Source organism: Cydia splendana, chromosome 17 (assembly GCF_910591565.1).
Source record: "Cydia splendana chromosome 17, ilCydSple1.2, whole genome shotgun sequence".
Taxonomy (NCBI): domain Eukaryota; kingdom Metazoa; phylum Arthropoda; class Insecta; order Lepidoptera; family Tortricidae; genus Cydia; species Cydia splendana.
This window is the reverse complement of record NC_085976.1, coordinates 14568183-14584172: the sequence shown is the minus strand read 5'-3', so window position 1 is coordinate 14584172 and position 15990 is coordinate 14568183. Positions and strand designations below refer to the sequence as shown.

The following is a 15990-nucleotide window of genomic DNA, read 5'->3' as shown; positions in this document are numbered from 1 at the left end:
GTAAAGAAAGCGAATTAGAATTATTATGGGTAATCAAATATACTGTTACTGTCTGTCCTTCGAGGCCCCCTGAGGATGGGGGCCCTGGACACGGGCCTCGTGTGCCCTTATGGTAAAGACGGTACTGCCGCGACTCTTTTTAAGGTCGTTATAGTTCCACAGGTTGAAAAACGTTAAAAGTCATTTTTTACATTTTGTTTGCATTATAATCACAACGTTTAAGATACATTCAATTGCAGAGAAATTTGACCTTTTGCATAGTTTGTATTCATAAAACAATGCCAGCGAAACGAGATAAAGAATGTAAACAATCTGATTAGGCCGGCATTGTGTGATTTCATTCCAAGTTAATTGATGTGTTCAGTGACAGACATTAATAAATAGATACACCAAATAAAAAGAAAACTCTAAGTTTGTTTAAATTTCTTATCTAGTTACGCAGACCTTATATTTAGTGCAAGTCATAGAAAGACGTGTACAATTTTGAGAGCGACGGACCAGGGTAACATACCTTGTGAGACGATAGAATTAGGTGGAGTAGTAGGCGCCACACTAGCAGGCCTGCTGCCTCCCCCCGTCAGTCCGATTAGAGATGACCGTGGAGTACCTACACACAAGTTAGTTACACAATAACAACCGTTAGAATACAATATAACTACAGTAAAACCCGCTTAGGAAGACTCCAAAGAAAAATAGAAAAATACCTCAGGAAGCGTCTTAGGGCTGATTTAGACGGCGCGCATAGTCGCATGCGATTTTAGTTACATTGCGGAGTGTTGGTTCCGTAAGATTCAACGGACCGATCAAAATCCGCAATGTAATGAAACTCGCAAGCGAATTCTCGCATCGTCTAAATGAACCCTAAGGAGGAAAGTAAAAACATATAGCAGGGACCAGTGTAGGGGTGCAAATTGTGTGGACGCTCGAGCGACGGCGATGAGCGGGGAGTCTGGCGGGGCGTCCATTTTAAGGTTCATTTAGACGGCGCGCGAACTTGTGTACGATTTTAGTTACATTGCGGACCATTGAGGTTACATCAATTCAACCGACCGATCAAATAACGCAATGTAATGAAACTCGCATGCGAGTTCTCGCACCGTCTAAATGAGCCCTTAAACAAATATGAAGAATGCGAGGCTCAGTGCACGCTGCTTAATTATTTAGGACGCTCGACGCAACGCTGAACGACCCACCAAACGCACCGCTGGTCCTTCGTGACAGAGCCCGTACACTTACGCAGGATCTCGTGTTAAACGTGATCGTATTAAGCGGGTTTTACATTAATTTAATTTTCTTTTATATACAATAAAGGAAAAGTCCATGAACTACGTGAACCCGGAATGTGCAAACCAAACAATGTACAACACACTACGTTCACAACCAAAACCTTAAACTCAGTTTGTGCAAAACAAAACTAAATATATAACAAACACTTACCTTATTAATGAAGGCTCTATTTTATAATTTTACAAGTTTAAACTGGCGATAGATGCGATTGTCATACGCTTAATGTGACACAGACGACCTGACGAGACGTCTTTTAACTAGTGATTGGTTCTTACCAATCTGGAGCTTGTAAAATTATAACTTGAGTGGCAGCCAGAAAAGGCCCCTAACATATATGGGCCGCTTAGCTGCTCATTTACCTACTGGACATATCTAGGGAAGGAAGTCTTTCTACTGATATGATGATGGTCGCCTGGCCACAGCAGTGTATACCTCTCCACCCCGCTGCCACGCTCCCTCGGAAGCCAGGGTCCTAATTTTCGACAGTTATAACAGTGTATACCTTTCTCGGTCTTGTCCCTGGCCTTGCCGGCCACGCTGTAGGACTTGGCGAGGCGGCGGTGCGCGGGGGGCGTGTCCCCCTCCTCCGCGGCGCTGGAGCCGCTGACCCCCGCCTCCCACCACCGCTCCGAGCCCCGCCCTGTGCCCAATACCCGGCTATACCTCACAAAACCCTACTCAAAATGGTGCATGAAAGAATCTGTTTTAATTTTGCCAAAGAAAGTTTCGTTTCACCGAATTTTGCTTCGCAGAAAAGTTTTATTTCTAAGATTTGGCAATGATCATAAAGGCTTAGTTTAATTTAACAGTTAAAAACCATAATTGTTTAGAGAAATATAATTTTCAATAAAAGAAAACCCCTTCGGTGAAACGAAACTCTGTGGAACAAGGGTAAACTATATGAAATAAATACAATTTCACCCTTGAAAGTCTAGGCTAGGCCACCCAACCATGTCACGAAAATTTTCTGAAAGCATTTTAGCCATGTTTTAAACTTTTAACCCACTGACACTAGGCGCCATTTGCACCATCCCACCCAGAATGGTGCAAGTGGCCCTAATGGTCGGCCAGATTATTCAGACATGGACAGGAATGACTAGAACAGCATAATGAAATATAACAGATTGGAAGTATTTGAGTAACGCCATGTTGGTTCATTAAATGTTGGAAACCGCATGTTGTGAAAATTTCATAAGTCATTTTGTTAGTTGAACTTTATTTTCTATTGTTACCCATATTACAATAGCCCCTTCTATTGTATTTTACCATAAATGATTTTCACACACTTTAAATTCCTTATGAAATTACAGAAACACGGGCGTAAGTAACATTTTTGAATCTATGTTACAGTCCTGCTGCTTTAAATATGAGCCATAGCGATTAACCTAACCAGTAGACCACCAGCTTTAAAATAATTAAAATAGTATAGATAGATTCCTGTCTACTCGTACCTGTGCCAGCTGTCACTGTGGTACAATGTTACGCCTTGAAGTCACAAATTGTACCAAAGTGATAGCTGTCACAGGCACGGTAAGAACTGAAATGAAATACAAAAGACAAGAATCCCCAAAACAATAAAATCAAAATCAACAGTCCCACGGTGTATAACACAATCTCGTCCCGTCACCCAAACCCAACTCACACAAAGCCTTAGGGCCGGTTACACCAACCACATTTGACAGACTGATCAACGTCAGCCGCTGCGCCCCGGCGCTTTACTATGAAACTTTCCATACATAAAAATTTAGCGAACTCTTTAACGATACGAACAGTTTGGTGCAACCGACGCTTAGAATATCAAATAAATTGAATACAAGAGAATTGCCGTTATATTGCCCTCGAAATAAATTATGTTTCTTATTGGCGTTTCTAATGGTGACTTTAATCCTCGCACACCGCTGCGCTACCACACTTAGTACCAATCCTTTTACATGTTTTATAATTAATGGATAAAAGTAAGAAATCAGAAATCAGAAATCAGAAATTTATTTGCTAAAAACATGGTCATTACAAAGGTATTTACAACAGAGGTATTGAGTCTCACATGCTTTGTCAGTAAAGACATGCAAATATAAACACTTATTCTAGTCTAAACTATTTTTACAAAACCATAATCAATACATTTAATTACATAAATACTTAATAGCTACGGGCAATTTCATTTCTCTTCAGGAATTCGTTAACAGAATAGAAGCATTCTTCTAGCAACCATTGCGAAAGTTTTCTTTTCAGTTCCCTTAAAGACAAGTTTTTGAGACTGTTCGGTAGAGCATTAAATAATCTGATGGCCATTGGATAGCAGCTGTTCTTAAATAATTTCGTTTTTATTCTCGGCAAGTACAAGTTATCTGGGTAACGGGTATTAAAGCTCCACACATCACTCACCTTTTTAAATAGGTTTGGATTTGTCTTTACAAAAATACACATTTCATAGATATACAGTGATGGTAATGTTAAAAGTTTAAGCTCTTTGAATAAAGGTTTACAAGATACATGCTGTCGTACATCACAAATATTGCGTATGCATTGTTTTTGTGCGATAAAAAGTCTATTTATATGCACCGAGTTACCCCATATCAAAATCCCGTATCTAAGTATTGAGCAAATGTAGCCATGATATGCTTGAATAGCAGTTTGTCTATCTGTTACTTTAGTCAAACGCCAAAGAGCATAGGCAAAGCTGTTTGTTCTTCCACATACTTTGTCGATGTGCGATTTCCAGGAGCACTTATCATCTAAAAGTATTCCAAGAAATGGCACTTGGTTATTCTCTACTAAAGTTTTTCCATCATATTCAACTTTTAGGTCCTGTTTTTTGCCATATATGTTATGAAATTGCACATAAGTAGTTTTATTAATATTTACATTCAAATTATTACATTTAAGCCATTTAATTATTGTATAAATAGTATTGTTTATGTCATTATTATATTCTTCATTATTATAATTATCATTAAGGGGTACTATCAAAGAAATGTCATCGGCAAATAAGGTACAATCGTGATTTGATACATCAGGTAAGTCGTTAATATAAATTAAGAAGAGTAACGGGCCTAAGATGCTGCCCTGTGGGACGCCTACTCTATTATGTCTGTTTTTGGATCTTACCGAACACAGCTCATTTTTATCGGATAGAGTACTTATATCTACATGTTGTATTCTATCGCAAAGATAACTTTTCAGCCATTCATGGGTTTTAACACGAAGACCATATTGGTAACACTTGAAAAGAAGTAAGTTATGCTCCACGAAATCAAACGCCTTACTCATATCAAAGAAAATACATGTGCATGGCACTTTCTTATCTACATGTTCTAATATCTTATGGACTAAATTGAAAACCGCTAATGTAGTGGATTTTCCCTTTTGAAACCCGTATTGCTCTGGTTTTAGGACATTGAATTTATTTATAAAGCTTACGATACGGGCGTGCATGGCTTTTTCGAAGACTTTTGATATGACGGAAAGTAGGGCGATGGGTCTGTAGTTCTCAATATTTTGCTTATCTCCTTTTTTGTATAAGGGTTTGATTACGGAGATTTTTAATTTCTCCGGGAATATACCCCGCGCAAAAGACATGTTAATAAGATGAGTCAGCAAAGGCGTTATGACTAAAGCTGAGTATTTTAATATAGCAGTGGGTATTTGGTCAAAGCCCACAGAATTAGTATTACGTAAGGACATTATATATTTATAAACTTCATCTTGGCTCACCGGGTGTAAAAATAAGCTGGATATTACTGATTCTATACGGTATGGATAAGAGTAAGACCCATTTGTTCCCTTATTTAGATTTGTTGAATCGACAAAATTATCATTAAACAAATCCGCAATGGTATTCTGGTCCGTGATTATTGATTCGTCGTGTTTAATTTTATCAAAGGTCTTATCCAGAATTGATTTAAGATTATGACCGGTGTCTTTTTTTATTAGAGTCCAGGTTGTTCTACATTTATTTTTACTATGGTTGATTACTTTCGTATTCTGAATTTTCTGGGCTGTTAAGATACATCTTTTAAGTAACTTACTGTATTTCAAGTATTTTAGCTTAGAGCGGTCACTAGGCGAGTAATAATAACTGAAACGTAGTTTTCTTTTGACGGCTGTGGATTTTTTAATGCCTTTTGTGATCCAAGCATTCTGTTTTTTTGTGTTTGTTATTCTCACACGTACAACAGGGAAACATAAATTAAAGAGGAGGGTGTACATGTCATGAAAGCTGTCAAATGCAGCATTAACATCCTGTCCATTAAATGTTTCCGACCATGATAAGCTACCCAGATGTTGCAAGAATTTACCGACATTCTCTGGACTGTAGTCACGTTTGCTTATGAAACAGTGCTTTGGAGGTAACATTTTATTAGCTACTGGAATGGACAATAACTGTGCTGTATCATGATCCGATAAACAAAGTGGTAAGTTTTTACCTAGGGCCTTTGGAACATTGCTGATAAGTAAATCTAGGCAGGCCCCTTGTCTCGTGGATTCTCGTTTGTGTACAATGTAGCCATAATTTTGTATTATTCGATTTAGCTCAGCAGCAGCATTAGATTCTTTAAGTAGATCTATATTAAAATCGCCAACTAATATAATTTGCTTGTTTGTTTTTTTGCGAAGTATTGTCAGCGCTTCTTCGAGTAATTTTAAAAACGTAGAAGTATTTGAGCTTGGTGTTCTATAAATGCACGTAATAATACTTTTGAGTGAAGGCACTTCGATGGCACACGCTTCAAAGACAAATTCTTGACATAAGGTCTCAAAAATAGGAAGGTCCTTGAAATCTAAGTATTCTCTACAGAGGATACAGACCCCTCCACGCCTCATCTTTGATCTAGAAAATGAATTAGCTAGTTTAAAGTTTTTGAGTTGTATATTTCGCTCGTCACCTAATTTAATAAAGGTCTCGCTTAAACAAAGTATGTCAATATTTGTGTTACATCTCGACAATTCATTGAGCGTTATTTGTAGAGTATCTTTCTTACTTAGAAAACCTGCTATATTCTGATGCATAATATTTAACAGACTGGTGTTAGTCACGAAAAAAATCAGGATCTGTAACTTTAGCTTCATCATTGTGAGTATTTACAACATTTACTGGTTGATTTGATTTACATGCGACCTTAGCAGGTGCTTTTTGATTGAAATAATCTACTATACTTTTTTGTTTTAGCCTTTGGTCTGTCATTTTTATTTTTGGCTCAGAGTGGTTTACAGCTTTGGAACATGACTTGGATTTAGGATACCGGCAACTCAAACGGTTTTTTAACATCATGGGGCAAAGATATGTGCGTTCATAATCCAGAAAGTCAATTGTGATGTTTATCTTATAACACAGCTTTTTTAAGAAATCATCACTATTTTGTGAAGTAATATTTATAAAATGACAGTTACTATAATTTTTACATAGTAAATTCATATGTTTGTTTAGTAGGTTTCGGTTTACATAATCATTTTTAACAACATTTACTATAATGATAGGAATATGTTTGTTATGTATAACAAAGTAGCTAAGCTCACTCGTAACTTTAAACGGATTTGAGTCATTTTCACCTACACTTAAAACAATCTTATCCCCTACCATGAAATTTTCGTTAGCACTACTGTTTATAATCTCTTCCGTGGGAGCATCCGGCTTTATCATCGCTTGTGCTGCATAATGTTCATATTTCGTATTTCTCCTCGACTTTGTTATTGCCAGTGCTAGACCTGTGCACTGTTGTGTGCCATAAATCCAAATTTTTTTGCTAGGTGTCCTTGGCTTTTCTATAGCATTCGCCGATTTTGATGGCTTACTTTGCATATTGTTTACACGGTCTAAGATTTGACTCTGCTGGTCTGACGTCTCGTTGACAATATGTTTTATTGGTGTTGTCTGGACATGTGTACCTGTAGTAGCAGTTTCGCTGTTTTGCTTGATGTTTTTTTCTTCTAGTACAGCTGGTATGGGTGGACTTGGTATTATTTGAATACTTGTATCAGTGTCATGTTCTAAATTTATGTCCGCCTTTTCATTAACAATAATTTTCCCATTTAATTGAACATCTTCTTTTGGTTCTGGCTGAGTATGTGTTTCTGCCGTAGTTATGCCATTATTCGTGTGTTGACTGGCTTCTGTTTCAGGTGATGAGACGTAAGTTTTGGCCTCTGGGTCTGTCTCTTGTTCTGATGTCGAAATAGTTCTAAAGCTGTCCGTTAATAATCGCCTTTTTTGTTTCCTCAGTGGAGTAAGATGTTTCTTTGGAGTTATATTATTTTTTGTGCATATTTCTTTGAGGCTACAAATTTGCTGCTCTTGGCGCTGTAGAAGTTTCTTTAGTTCTAAGTTTTCAAGACCCAAATTGACGATTTCAGATTTCGTGCTTTCAATTTGAGTTTTTAAATTGGCAATTTCTTCTTTCATGTCAGTGTAATTTGCGCTTAAGTTTATATATGTTGAGAGATCTAAGCTTTTACTAGCGCGATCAGAGTTTGATGAGTCAAGGCTGGAACTATCATACAATTTATCATTCGATTGTGATCTAAACATCTTTCTCCGTATTGTAACATTATTCCGTTCGTCTCGTAGTGTATGATCCATTTTTATAATAAATAATTGTCAGGTAATATCAATGAATAACACAAAATATTAAAATCCTCATTCAATTCAACATATCATATTATTAGTTTATTTCATCAGTAGTTAAAGATAAATGTCAAATGATAACTGTCTCCTTAAACGTATCACTGTCAGTATGTATGCGTGTTTCTGAACGCATCTGTCATCCCTCCGCGCAGGTTGAGTGACATTTCTCCAGTAGACGTTTGTCGTCAAATCAGCTGGTGTAAATACCTTGTTTTTATTTAGTTAATTAGGTAAATTTGTCTGTTGTTTTGAAAATGTTTATATGTGTGCGTAGTTTTTATAATAACGGACTTTATTATCATTTATATTTGCTCAAAAATGTGTTTAAAAGAGCTCACCAGAGTGTTTTGTAGGTATCTACACGGATCTTGAGTGTTTCACCAAAGGTAATTTATATGTTTTGTCGGTCACTGATACGTTTAAACACATATTTATTTTTAATAATTGGGAGACAAAATAACACAGTGTTCACTCAGTAAGTGTCACTTTGACAGGATTCAACGAAATAACAATTTGGTACAAGTAATGTAAAGACAGGAACTTCTTATGCAAGCCAATTCTCTTGTATTGTATTCAAATATATGTGATCCATATTTTAAAATCATCTTATTAATAGAATTTGTTAAGGCTCATTTAGACGGTGCGAGAATAAACATGCAACTTGGTTTAAATGAGCGTTTCGTAAATTTTCTGAATAAATGCGAAATTCTGGAAGAGAATATCTTCCAAAGAAAAAAGACGAAAGAAGGCTTAGGGTCAGTTGCACTAACGCCAGTTGACGGAATGATCAACGTCACACAGCAGAGAACTATAAGGCCCAGTAGCACCAACGACATTTAACAGACTGATTAACGTCAAACAAAAAAAAATTAGCGAACGCTTTAACGTGTCAACGTTTAGGTGACAAACGGTTTGGTGCAACCGACCCTTAAACTTCCAATAGGTACCTACAGTAAAATTTAGCGAAGGCTTTAACGGTAACAGACGATTAGATGCAGCCGACCCTTAAAATGATAATTAATTGATCAGTTAATGTTGCTGTAAGTACCAGGATAGCATACATACCAAGGAACGCGTCGACATGCGCGGCGAGCCCTCGCATGGCGTTGTGGAAGATCGCCGGCAGCGCCTGCAGGCACGGGTGCTGCGACGGGTCGCGCGCGCCCTCCTCGAGCACTGAGTACTGTAATAGAGTGATGTTATGGATTTCTGGGCTCCTAAGTATGTTGCACAATTAACGATAAAATATTTTGATTTACACTTACCGCCATACCGAGACGATCTAATGATAACAATCTTCAGCCGATTTCCTAGGTTAAATTGTTGGGCCTTTTTAATACCTGCAGAAAGTCCGGAGTCTGGCTGATGACGTGCGGCCGGCACAGGTCCACCGGGTTGCCGATGGTGTGGAGTATTCGGTACCAGGACTGCATGACAGCTTCGGCGGACATATCCGGGGGAATCAGGTTGGCGTCTTCTTCGCCTACACATACACAAGACAATATTGAGGGACTCGAATGTTATATTCAAGTGTTTTATGTAGATTTTATTATAGCGATTAAACGTCAAAATGTATGACGTTGGTGCTGGCTTGGAGAGGCTGCTAAACTAATTGAAATAAATCACCTTTTATAATTTACAGCGATATAAGGATGTTTTTTTTTAAATCGTAATTTGATTTAAAGAATCATATTTTATTGTGTAAGATGTGTAAATGGTAAGTCTAAGAACAATTGGGGCCCCAAGTTTGACAGCTTAAAAAGATAGCAATACGTGTTGTGGTAAATTATTGTCAAATGTCATCCTTTGATAACTGACCGCATAATCAATAAATTTGTGCTATAACCATGAGTAATTACCTCATAATAAAATGGATATACTTTGGCACACCCACTTTGTCAGTGGAAAAAGGCAGCAAATTAAAAAAAAATGTAGGCGCGAGATGAATTCCCATAAAAAAAAATTGAATTTCGCGCCTTTTTCTACTGGCATAGTGGGAGGATGTGTTCGAGTATAGCTTACTTATAGGCATCTTGGGGAACGTTGGGCCGTACATATGCCCTAGCAGCCTCGCCGTAAGGCAGAGCGAAACTCTCGTCCATTGTTCTGTGAGCGGCGCGCGATGCCGCCAACGGATGCATTGTTCACGAAGCGTGCGCCATAGCGGGGGTGACGGGAAACATCTGTCATATATATTGGTTAAACTTGGTCTTGTTAACTCCTTGAGTCCCGGGATCTTAACTTGCCAGCCAAAAATTATTAAATTACCACCAGTTTTTAAATCTTATACCTTTAAACGAGCAATTCTTGTATATTTATTTATATATATATTTCGGGGATCTCGGAAACGGCTCTAACGATTTCGATGAAATTTGCTGTATGGGGGATTTCGGGGGCGAAAAATCGATCTAGGTCTTGTCTCTGGGAAAACGCGCATTTTCGAGTTTTTATATGTTTTCCGAGCAAAGGTCGGTCTCCCAGATATTTAAGGATTAAATTGATGTATAGTAATAGGGAATTTGACTACTAGTCAAATCAGTCTCTTTTTTCGAACTGTCATAACGATTTTGCTACTATGGAATTTATATGAAACACTAGCATGTGACGTCACAATGAAATTACCTATTCTTTATAGTTATATACGGGTTTTAAATAGAAAATGTGTCTATAAATAACTGCTGTTTACGTTTCTCTATTCATCTTCTGGTGCTTTATTTCATGCATTGTGTAAAATAATTTTCTCAAAAATGGACGGCAAAGTCGACTTTGCCGTTTAAAAAATAGGTTGCGAAGCGCGTAGTTTATGGTCAGTCAAAAATTAAAAAGTTAAAAACATTGCAGTCTTGATTTTGGGACTGCAATGTTGCATACAAATTCCATTATTTGTCGAGTTCCAAACTTTTTAAAAGTTGAAATGGCCATATCAAATGAAGGCACAGGCCCATTAAACAGCCAAACAGATGATTAGTACCGCGACTATTTAGCTGTCTCAAATAGGTTGGCGTATTTTCGGCAGAAAAATACACTTCTATTTTTTTATTAAAAAAATAAAAAGGCGGCAAAGCTAATTTTTTCAATTGTTTCTACCTTTTTCTGTGAAAATATATACGTAAGAAAGTTGCTTTTGTAAAATATTTGTATGATATTTATATTTCTTGCACCATTTTTGAGAAAAGCACTATATATGACTCGGCTGGAAGGCTACTTGCTGGCTTCGGATTCAATTAAACGGACTCCCAAGGTCGTCCGTTTAAAACGAATCCTCAGCCTGCAAGTAGCTACTTCCGAGCCTCGACAATAATGTACTATTATTTTAAATACAGTCAAATAAATACCCTATCGCTCCAAATCGCTAAACTTAAGTGGCAGTGGGCGGGGCACATTGCACGTAGAACCGATGGCCATTGGGGTGGAAAGGTTCTCGAGTGGCGACCATGTACCGGAAGGCGTAGCATGGGTAGACCCCCCACAAGGTGGACTGATGATCTGGTAAAGGTAGCGGGAGTCCGCTGGATGCGGGTGGCGCAAGACCAGTCATTGTGGCACTCTTTGGGGGAGGCCTATGTCCAGCAGTGGACGTCCTCTGGCCGATATGATAATGATGATGATGAAATACCCTACAACATAATCCGCACGCACCTGTGACACGCCAGCAGCCACACCTCCAGCAGCACAGCCAGCACACGCCGACACAACTGGTCAGCCGAGGAGTGGTGCGGGGCGGGCGGGGACAGCAGCGCCCGCGCCGCGGCCAGCAGTAGGAGTAAAAGAGACTTCCACTCCGCCGCTCCCAGGTCCGCTGAGCCGGCTACAGTGCGAGCGAGACGGAGCACCCGGTGGCAGAGGACGGCCTGCTTGCCGATCAGGTCGCCGCCTGTAAAGCGAAGCAAGCCTAAGCGAGGTCGATAGGGTTGGTGCAGTGAGTTCAAGTCATTTTCAGAACGCTGAGTACTGAGCGGACGGCCGTGCGTGTCCGGGGCCGCAGATATCATGGTTATTGAATTGATATTTTTAACAAAAATGAACAAATAGTCACTTTTTTCGACCTATAGCGATAGTTGTTTAATCAGGTTTCGAATCGATGAAATTACTTGAGAAGGGCCCCAAGATTGCTATTCATATTTCTTGGCAACCGTATTAGGATATAAAAAAGCGGCCAAGTGCGAGTCGGACTCGCCCATGAAGGGTTCCGTAGCGTAGCAGCAAGTAACATAATAAAATTGCGGTTTACGATTTATGACGTATTAAAAAAAACTACTTACTAGATTTCGTTCAAACCAATTTTCGGTGGAAGTTTGCATGGTAATTGTACATCATATATTTTTTTTAGTTTTATCATTCTCTTATTTTAGAAGTTACAGGGGGGGGGGGGGGGGACACATTTTACCACAAGACCTATCCATAGATACCCCACACGTATGGGTTTGATGAAAAAAAATTTTTGAGTTTCAGTTCTAAGTATGGGGAGCCCCCAGTGAACGCATATACATGGAAGTATTCTGTCCGCTCAATTATGACCCAACGCAAACCAGCCCATCGACACCCCATACTATGATAAATTAGGAACGTACTTGTTACCAACATTGAGGCATAGAAATAATCTTATCGAATTAAAATGACCGCTGTTGCATTTTGGTAGCACATACCATACTTGCTTTCAACATAGACGTATTATACTTACTTTTCTTTAGGTTGGTATGATCGGTAAAACGTCAACCGTCATTTAAAATTTTCGTGAAAGCCGCGGTAATGTTAAATGATTATTTCTGTGTTTAAGACAATACTTTATCTTTTACTTAAATGGGGGGCAAATCATTAAGAAAATGTGAAGTTTGTGGGGTCAGGCGTGTAAGAAGAGTAACTTCTGGTATATTTTTGGCCAGATTTCCGCTTGACCCGAGCAGGTCGGTAAACTGATGTTTTATGCGATATTTTCATTTTGAGTGGTTACCAGATTCTAATTTAATTAGTTTGGAGTAGTTTTTAGGGTTCCGTACCCAAAGGGTAAAACGGGACCCTATTACTAAGACTTCGCTGTCCGTCCGTCCGTCCGTCCGTCCATCCGTCCGTCCGTCCGTCTGTCTGTCACCAGGCTGTATCTCACGAATCGTGATAGCTAGACAGTTGAAATTTTCACAGATGATGTATTTCTGTTGCCGCTATAACAACAAATACTAAAAACAGAATAAAATAAAGATTTAAATGGGGCTCCCATACAACAAACGTGATTTTTGACCAAAGTTAAGCAACGTCGGGAGTGGTTAGTACTTGGATGGGTGACCGTTTTTTTTTGCCTTTTTTTTATATATGGTACGGAACCCTTCGTCGCGAGTCCGACTCGCACTTGCCCGATTTTATCGTTTACAATCCTTGATTAAAACGAAAACATTCTGTGAATAGGTTCTTCTTGTAAAAAACTTGGTAACACGAATAGTGTGCGAACAACTTATCGATAATCCCTTTATTTCAGATGTAGATTATGGGTAAAGTTAACAGGCAATGAAGATTTGGCTTATTTACCAATACAAAGGCTGAACGAAAATAAATTTATTTGTGGAAATCACTTTCCACCTACTGATTTCAACAAAAATGGAAACAGGCTGAAAAGAAATGCTATACCAAGCCTAAATCTTAATGCGCCCCTCTCGGACGAAACTCTATCGTCATTTCCTATTGTTCCAGAGTTTGAAAATTCAGAAAAAGGTAGGTATTTATTTATTGGTATTTATAATATGTTACTGATTTTTAGGGTTCCGTAGCCAAATGGCAAAAAAACGGAACCCTTATGAATTCGCCATGCCTTTCTGCCTGTCTGTCTGTCTGTCTGTCTGTATGTCTGTCTGTCTGTCTGTCTGTCTGTCTGTCTGTCTGTCTGTCTGTCTGTCCGTCCGTTTGTCACAGCCACTTTTCCCCGAAACTATAAGAACTATACTGTTGAAACTTGGTAAGTTGATATATTCTGTGGACCGCATTAAGATTTTCACAAAAAAAAACAATACATTTTGGGGGTTCCCCATACTTAGAACTGAAACTCAATTTTTTTTTTATCAAACCCATACGTGTGATTTTGGGGGTTCCCCATACTTAGAACTGAAACTCAATTTTTTTTTTCATCAAACCCATACGTGTGGGGTGTCTATGGATAAGTCTTCAAAATTGATATTGAGGTTTCTAATATCATTTTTTTCTAAACTGTATAGTTAGAGACACTTCCAAAGTAGTAAAATGTGCCCCCCCCCCCCCCTGTAACTTCTAAAATAAGAGAATGATACATCTAAAAAAAATATATGATGTACATTACCATGCAAACTTCCACCGACAATTGGTTTGAACGAGATCTGGTAAGTAGTTTTTTTAAATACGTTATAAATAGTAAACCGCAATTTTATTATGTTACTACTTACTTGCTGCTACGGAACCCTTCATGGGCGAGTCCGACTCGCACATGGCCGCTTTTCTTTAACTAAATTCAGCCAAGTAAATTAAAATGTTTGATTATGTTACAGTGGTTTCTGCTGGAGGACAAAAACGCAAACTAGAAGGTAAAAGATTAAGATAATACTTTAATTGTTATATCACCTTCATACTGCTACGCGGCCCGGCACGTTGATCAACGACACCTTCTCGTAACTCATGAGGCCCTGGTACTTGCTCCGCGCTAAATTAAATTTTTAGACAGGGATCGGGAACGGTTCCCAAAAACCATTTGATATCGCTCTTAAACCGTTATTAATTTCGTTCGTACGAATACCGGTTATTACGCGGTAACGTTTTTGTAAAGGAACAAAATCATTTCGGTTATCGTTATTCAAGAAGAACAAAATTATTTGTTCTTTGAAATAACGGTTTATTACAATAACCTTATATGAAGGAACAGAATTATTTCGGTAACCGATATTCCCGAAGAACGGAATTATAACGTTCTTCCCTAAGAACGGAATTATTTCGTTCTCAAAACCATTATTATTCTGTTCTGAGCCGCGCGCCTAAAGTAGCAAGGCATGCTCCGCCGTTTTCCTTTGTAGACGCCGACACAGAGCTGCCGCCTTGTGCTCTCTCTTTCCCACACGAAGATAATTCGTATTTTTGTTTCGTTCGGTTAGCCATTTGACATTGCCACGTGCCACGTGGTCTAGGTGCCGGCCGGCACGGCACTGAGGATTGTTTTGATTACTTAAGTTGCAACTTTCGGGTCGTGTTTAGGCTCGTTTGATTCGTCTCAACAAGATCTTTGACACTAGGTGATAGTCGGGGTCTGATGATGGAGCTGGAAGTTGGTCACCAGTACCAATCACCCATACAACTAAACCACTTCGTGTTTAGGCTCGTTTGATTCGTCTCAACAAGATCTTTGACACTAGGTGATAGTCGGGGTCTGATGATGGAGCTGGAAGTTGGTCACCAGTACCAATCACCCATACAACTAAACCACTTCGTGTTTAGGCTCGTTTGATTAGTCTCGACAAGATCTTTGACACAAGATAGTACTCAGGGTCTGAAGATGGAGCTGGAAGGTGGTCACCAGTACCAATCAACCATACAACTAAACCACTTCGTGTTTAGGCTCGTTTGATTCGTCTCGACAAGATCTTTGACACAAGATAGTACTCAGGGTCTGATGATGGACCAGTACGGGTTCCCCTCATCTGGCATAATATTGTTTGTCAGAAATACACTTCGCATAACATGTATCGCAGAAACACTTTTAGTCGAATGATAATTTTGCATAACTATTGCTTGGCATTACTATTACTACGCATACAATAGATTTTGCAGCATATTATTTAACAGAAGATTACTTTCGCCGACTTTAGTTTAGCATAATTTTATGTACCATAATCACCTGCAGCATACTCTTATTATGGCGTAGTGATATTTTCTGCTAGCAGAAAAGTGGGTTAAGTTAAGTAAGAACTGTGACCCCAACTAAATTGAACCTTGCCAGAAAACAAGGTTATATTAGGTTGGAACTGCGGCCTCCTATAAAAAAAACGAACGGCTGCTAGAAAAGTAGGTTAGGTTAGGTTAGTACTGCGACCTCATACAAAAACGAACGGCTGCGAGCAAAGTAGGTTAGGTTA

At 38.8% G+C, this 15990-nt stretch overlaps 1 protein-coding gene across 1 annotated transcript in view; it reads right to left on the bottom strand.

The window, feature by feature from the left end:
* LOC134798856 (ral GTPase-activating protein subunit beta) overlaps positions 1–15990 on the bottom strand; it is a 67014-nt gene that overhangs the window by 31421 nt on the left and 19603 nt on the right. The window contains exons 5-10 of the mRNA XM_063771247.1: positions 11549–11783; positions 9932–10092; positions 9250–9392; positions 8975–9092; positions 1790–1927; positions 512–607 (exon numbers count right to left, since the gene is read on the bottom strand). Of these exons, the coding sequence (XP_063627317.1) occupies positions 512–607; positions 1790–1927; positions 8975–9092; positions 9250–9392; positions 9932–10092; positions 11549–11783 (891 nt within the window). The remainder of the gene's footprint in view (positions 1–511; positions 608–1789; positions 1928–8974; positions 9093–9249; positions 9393–9931; positions 10093–11548; positions 11784–15990) is intronic.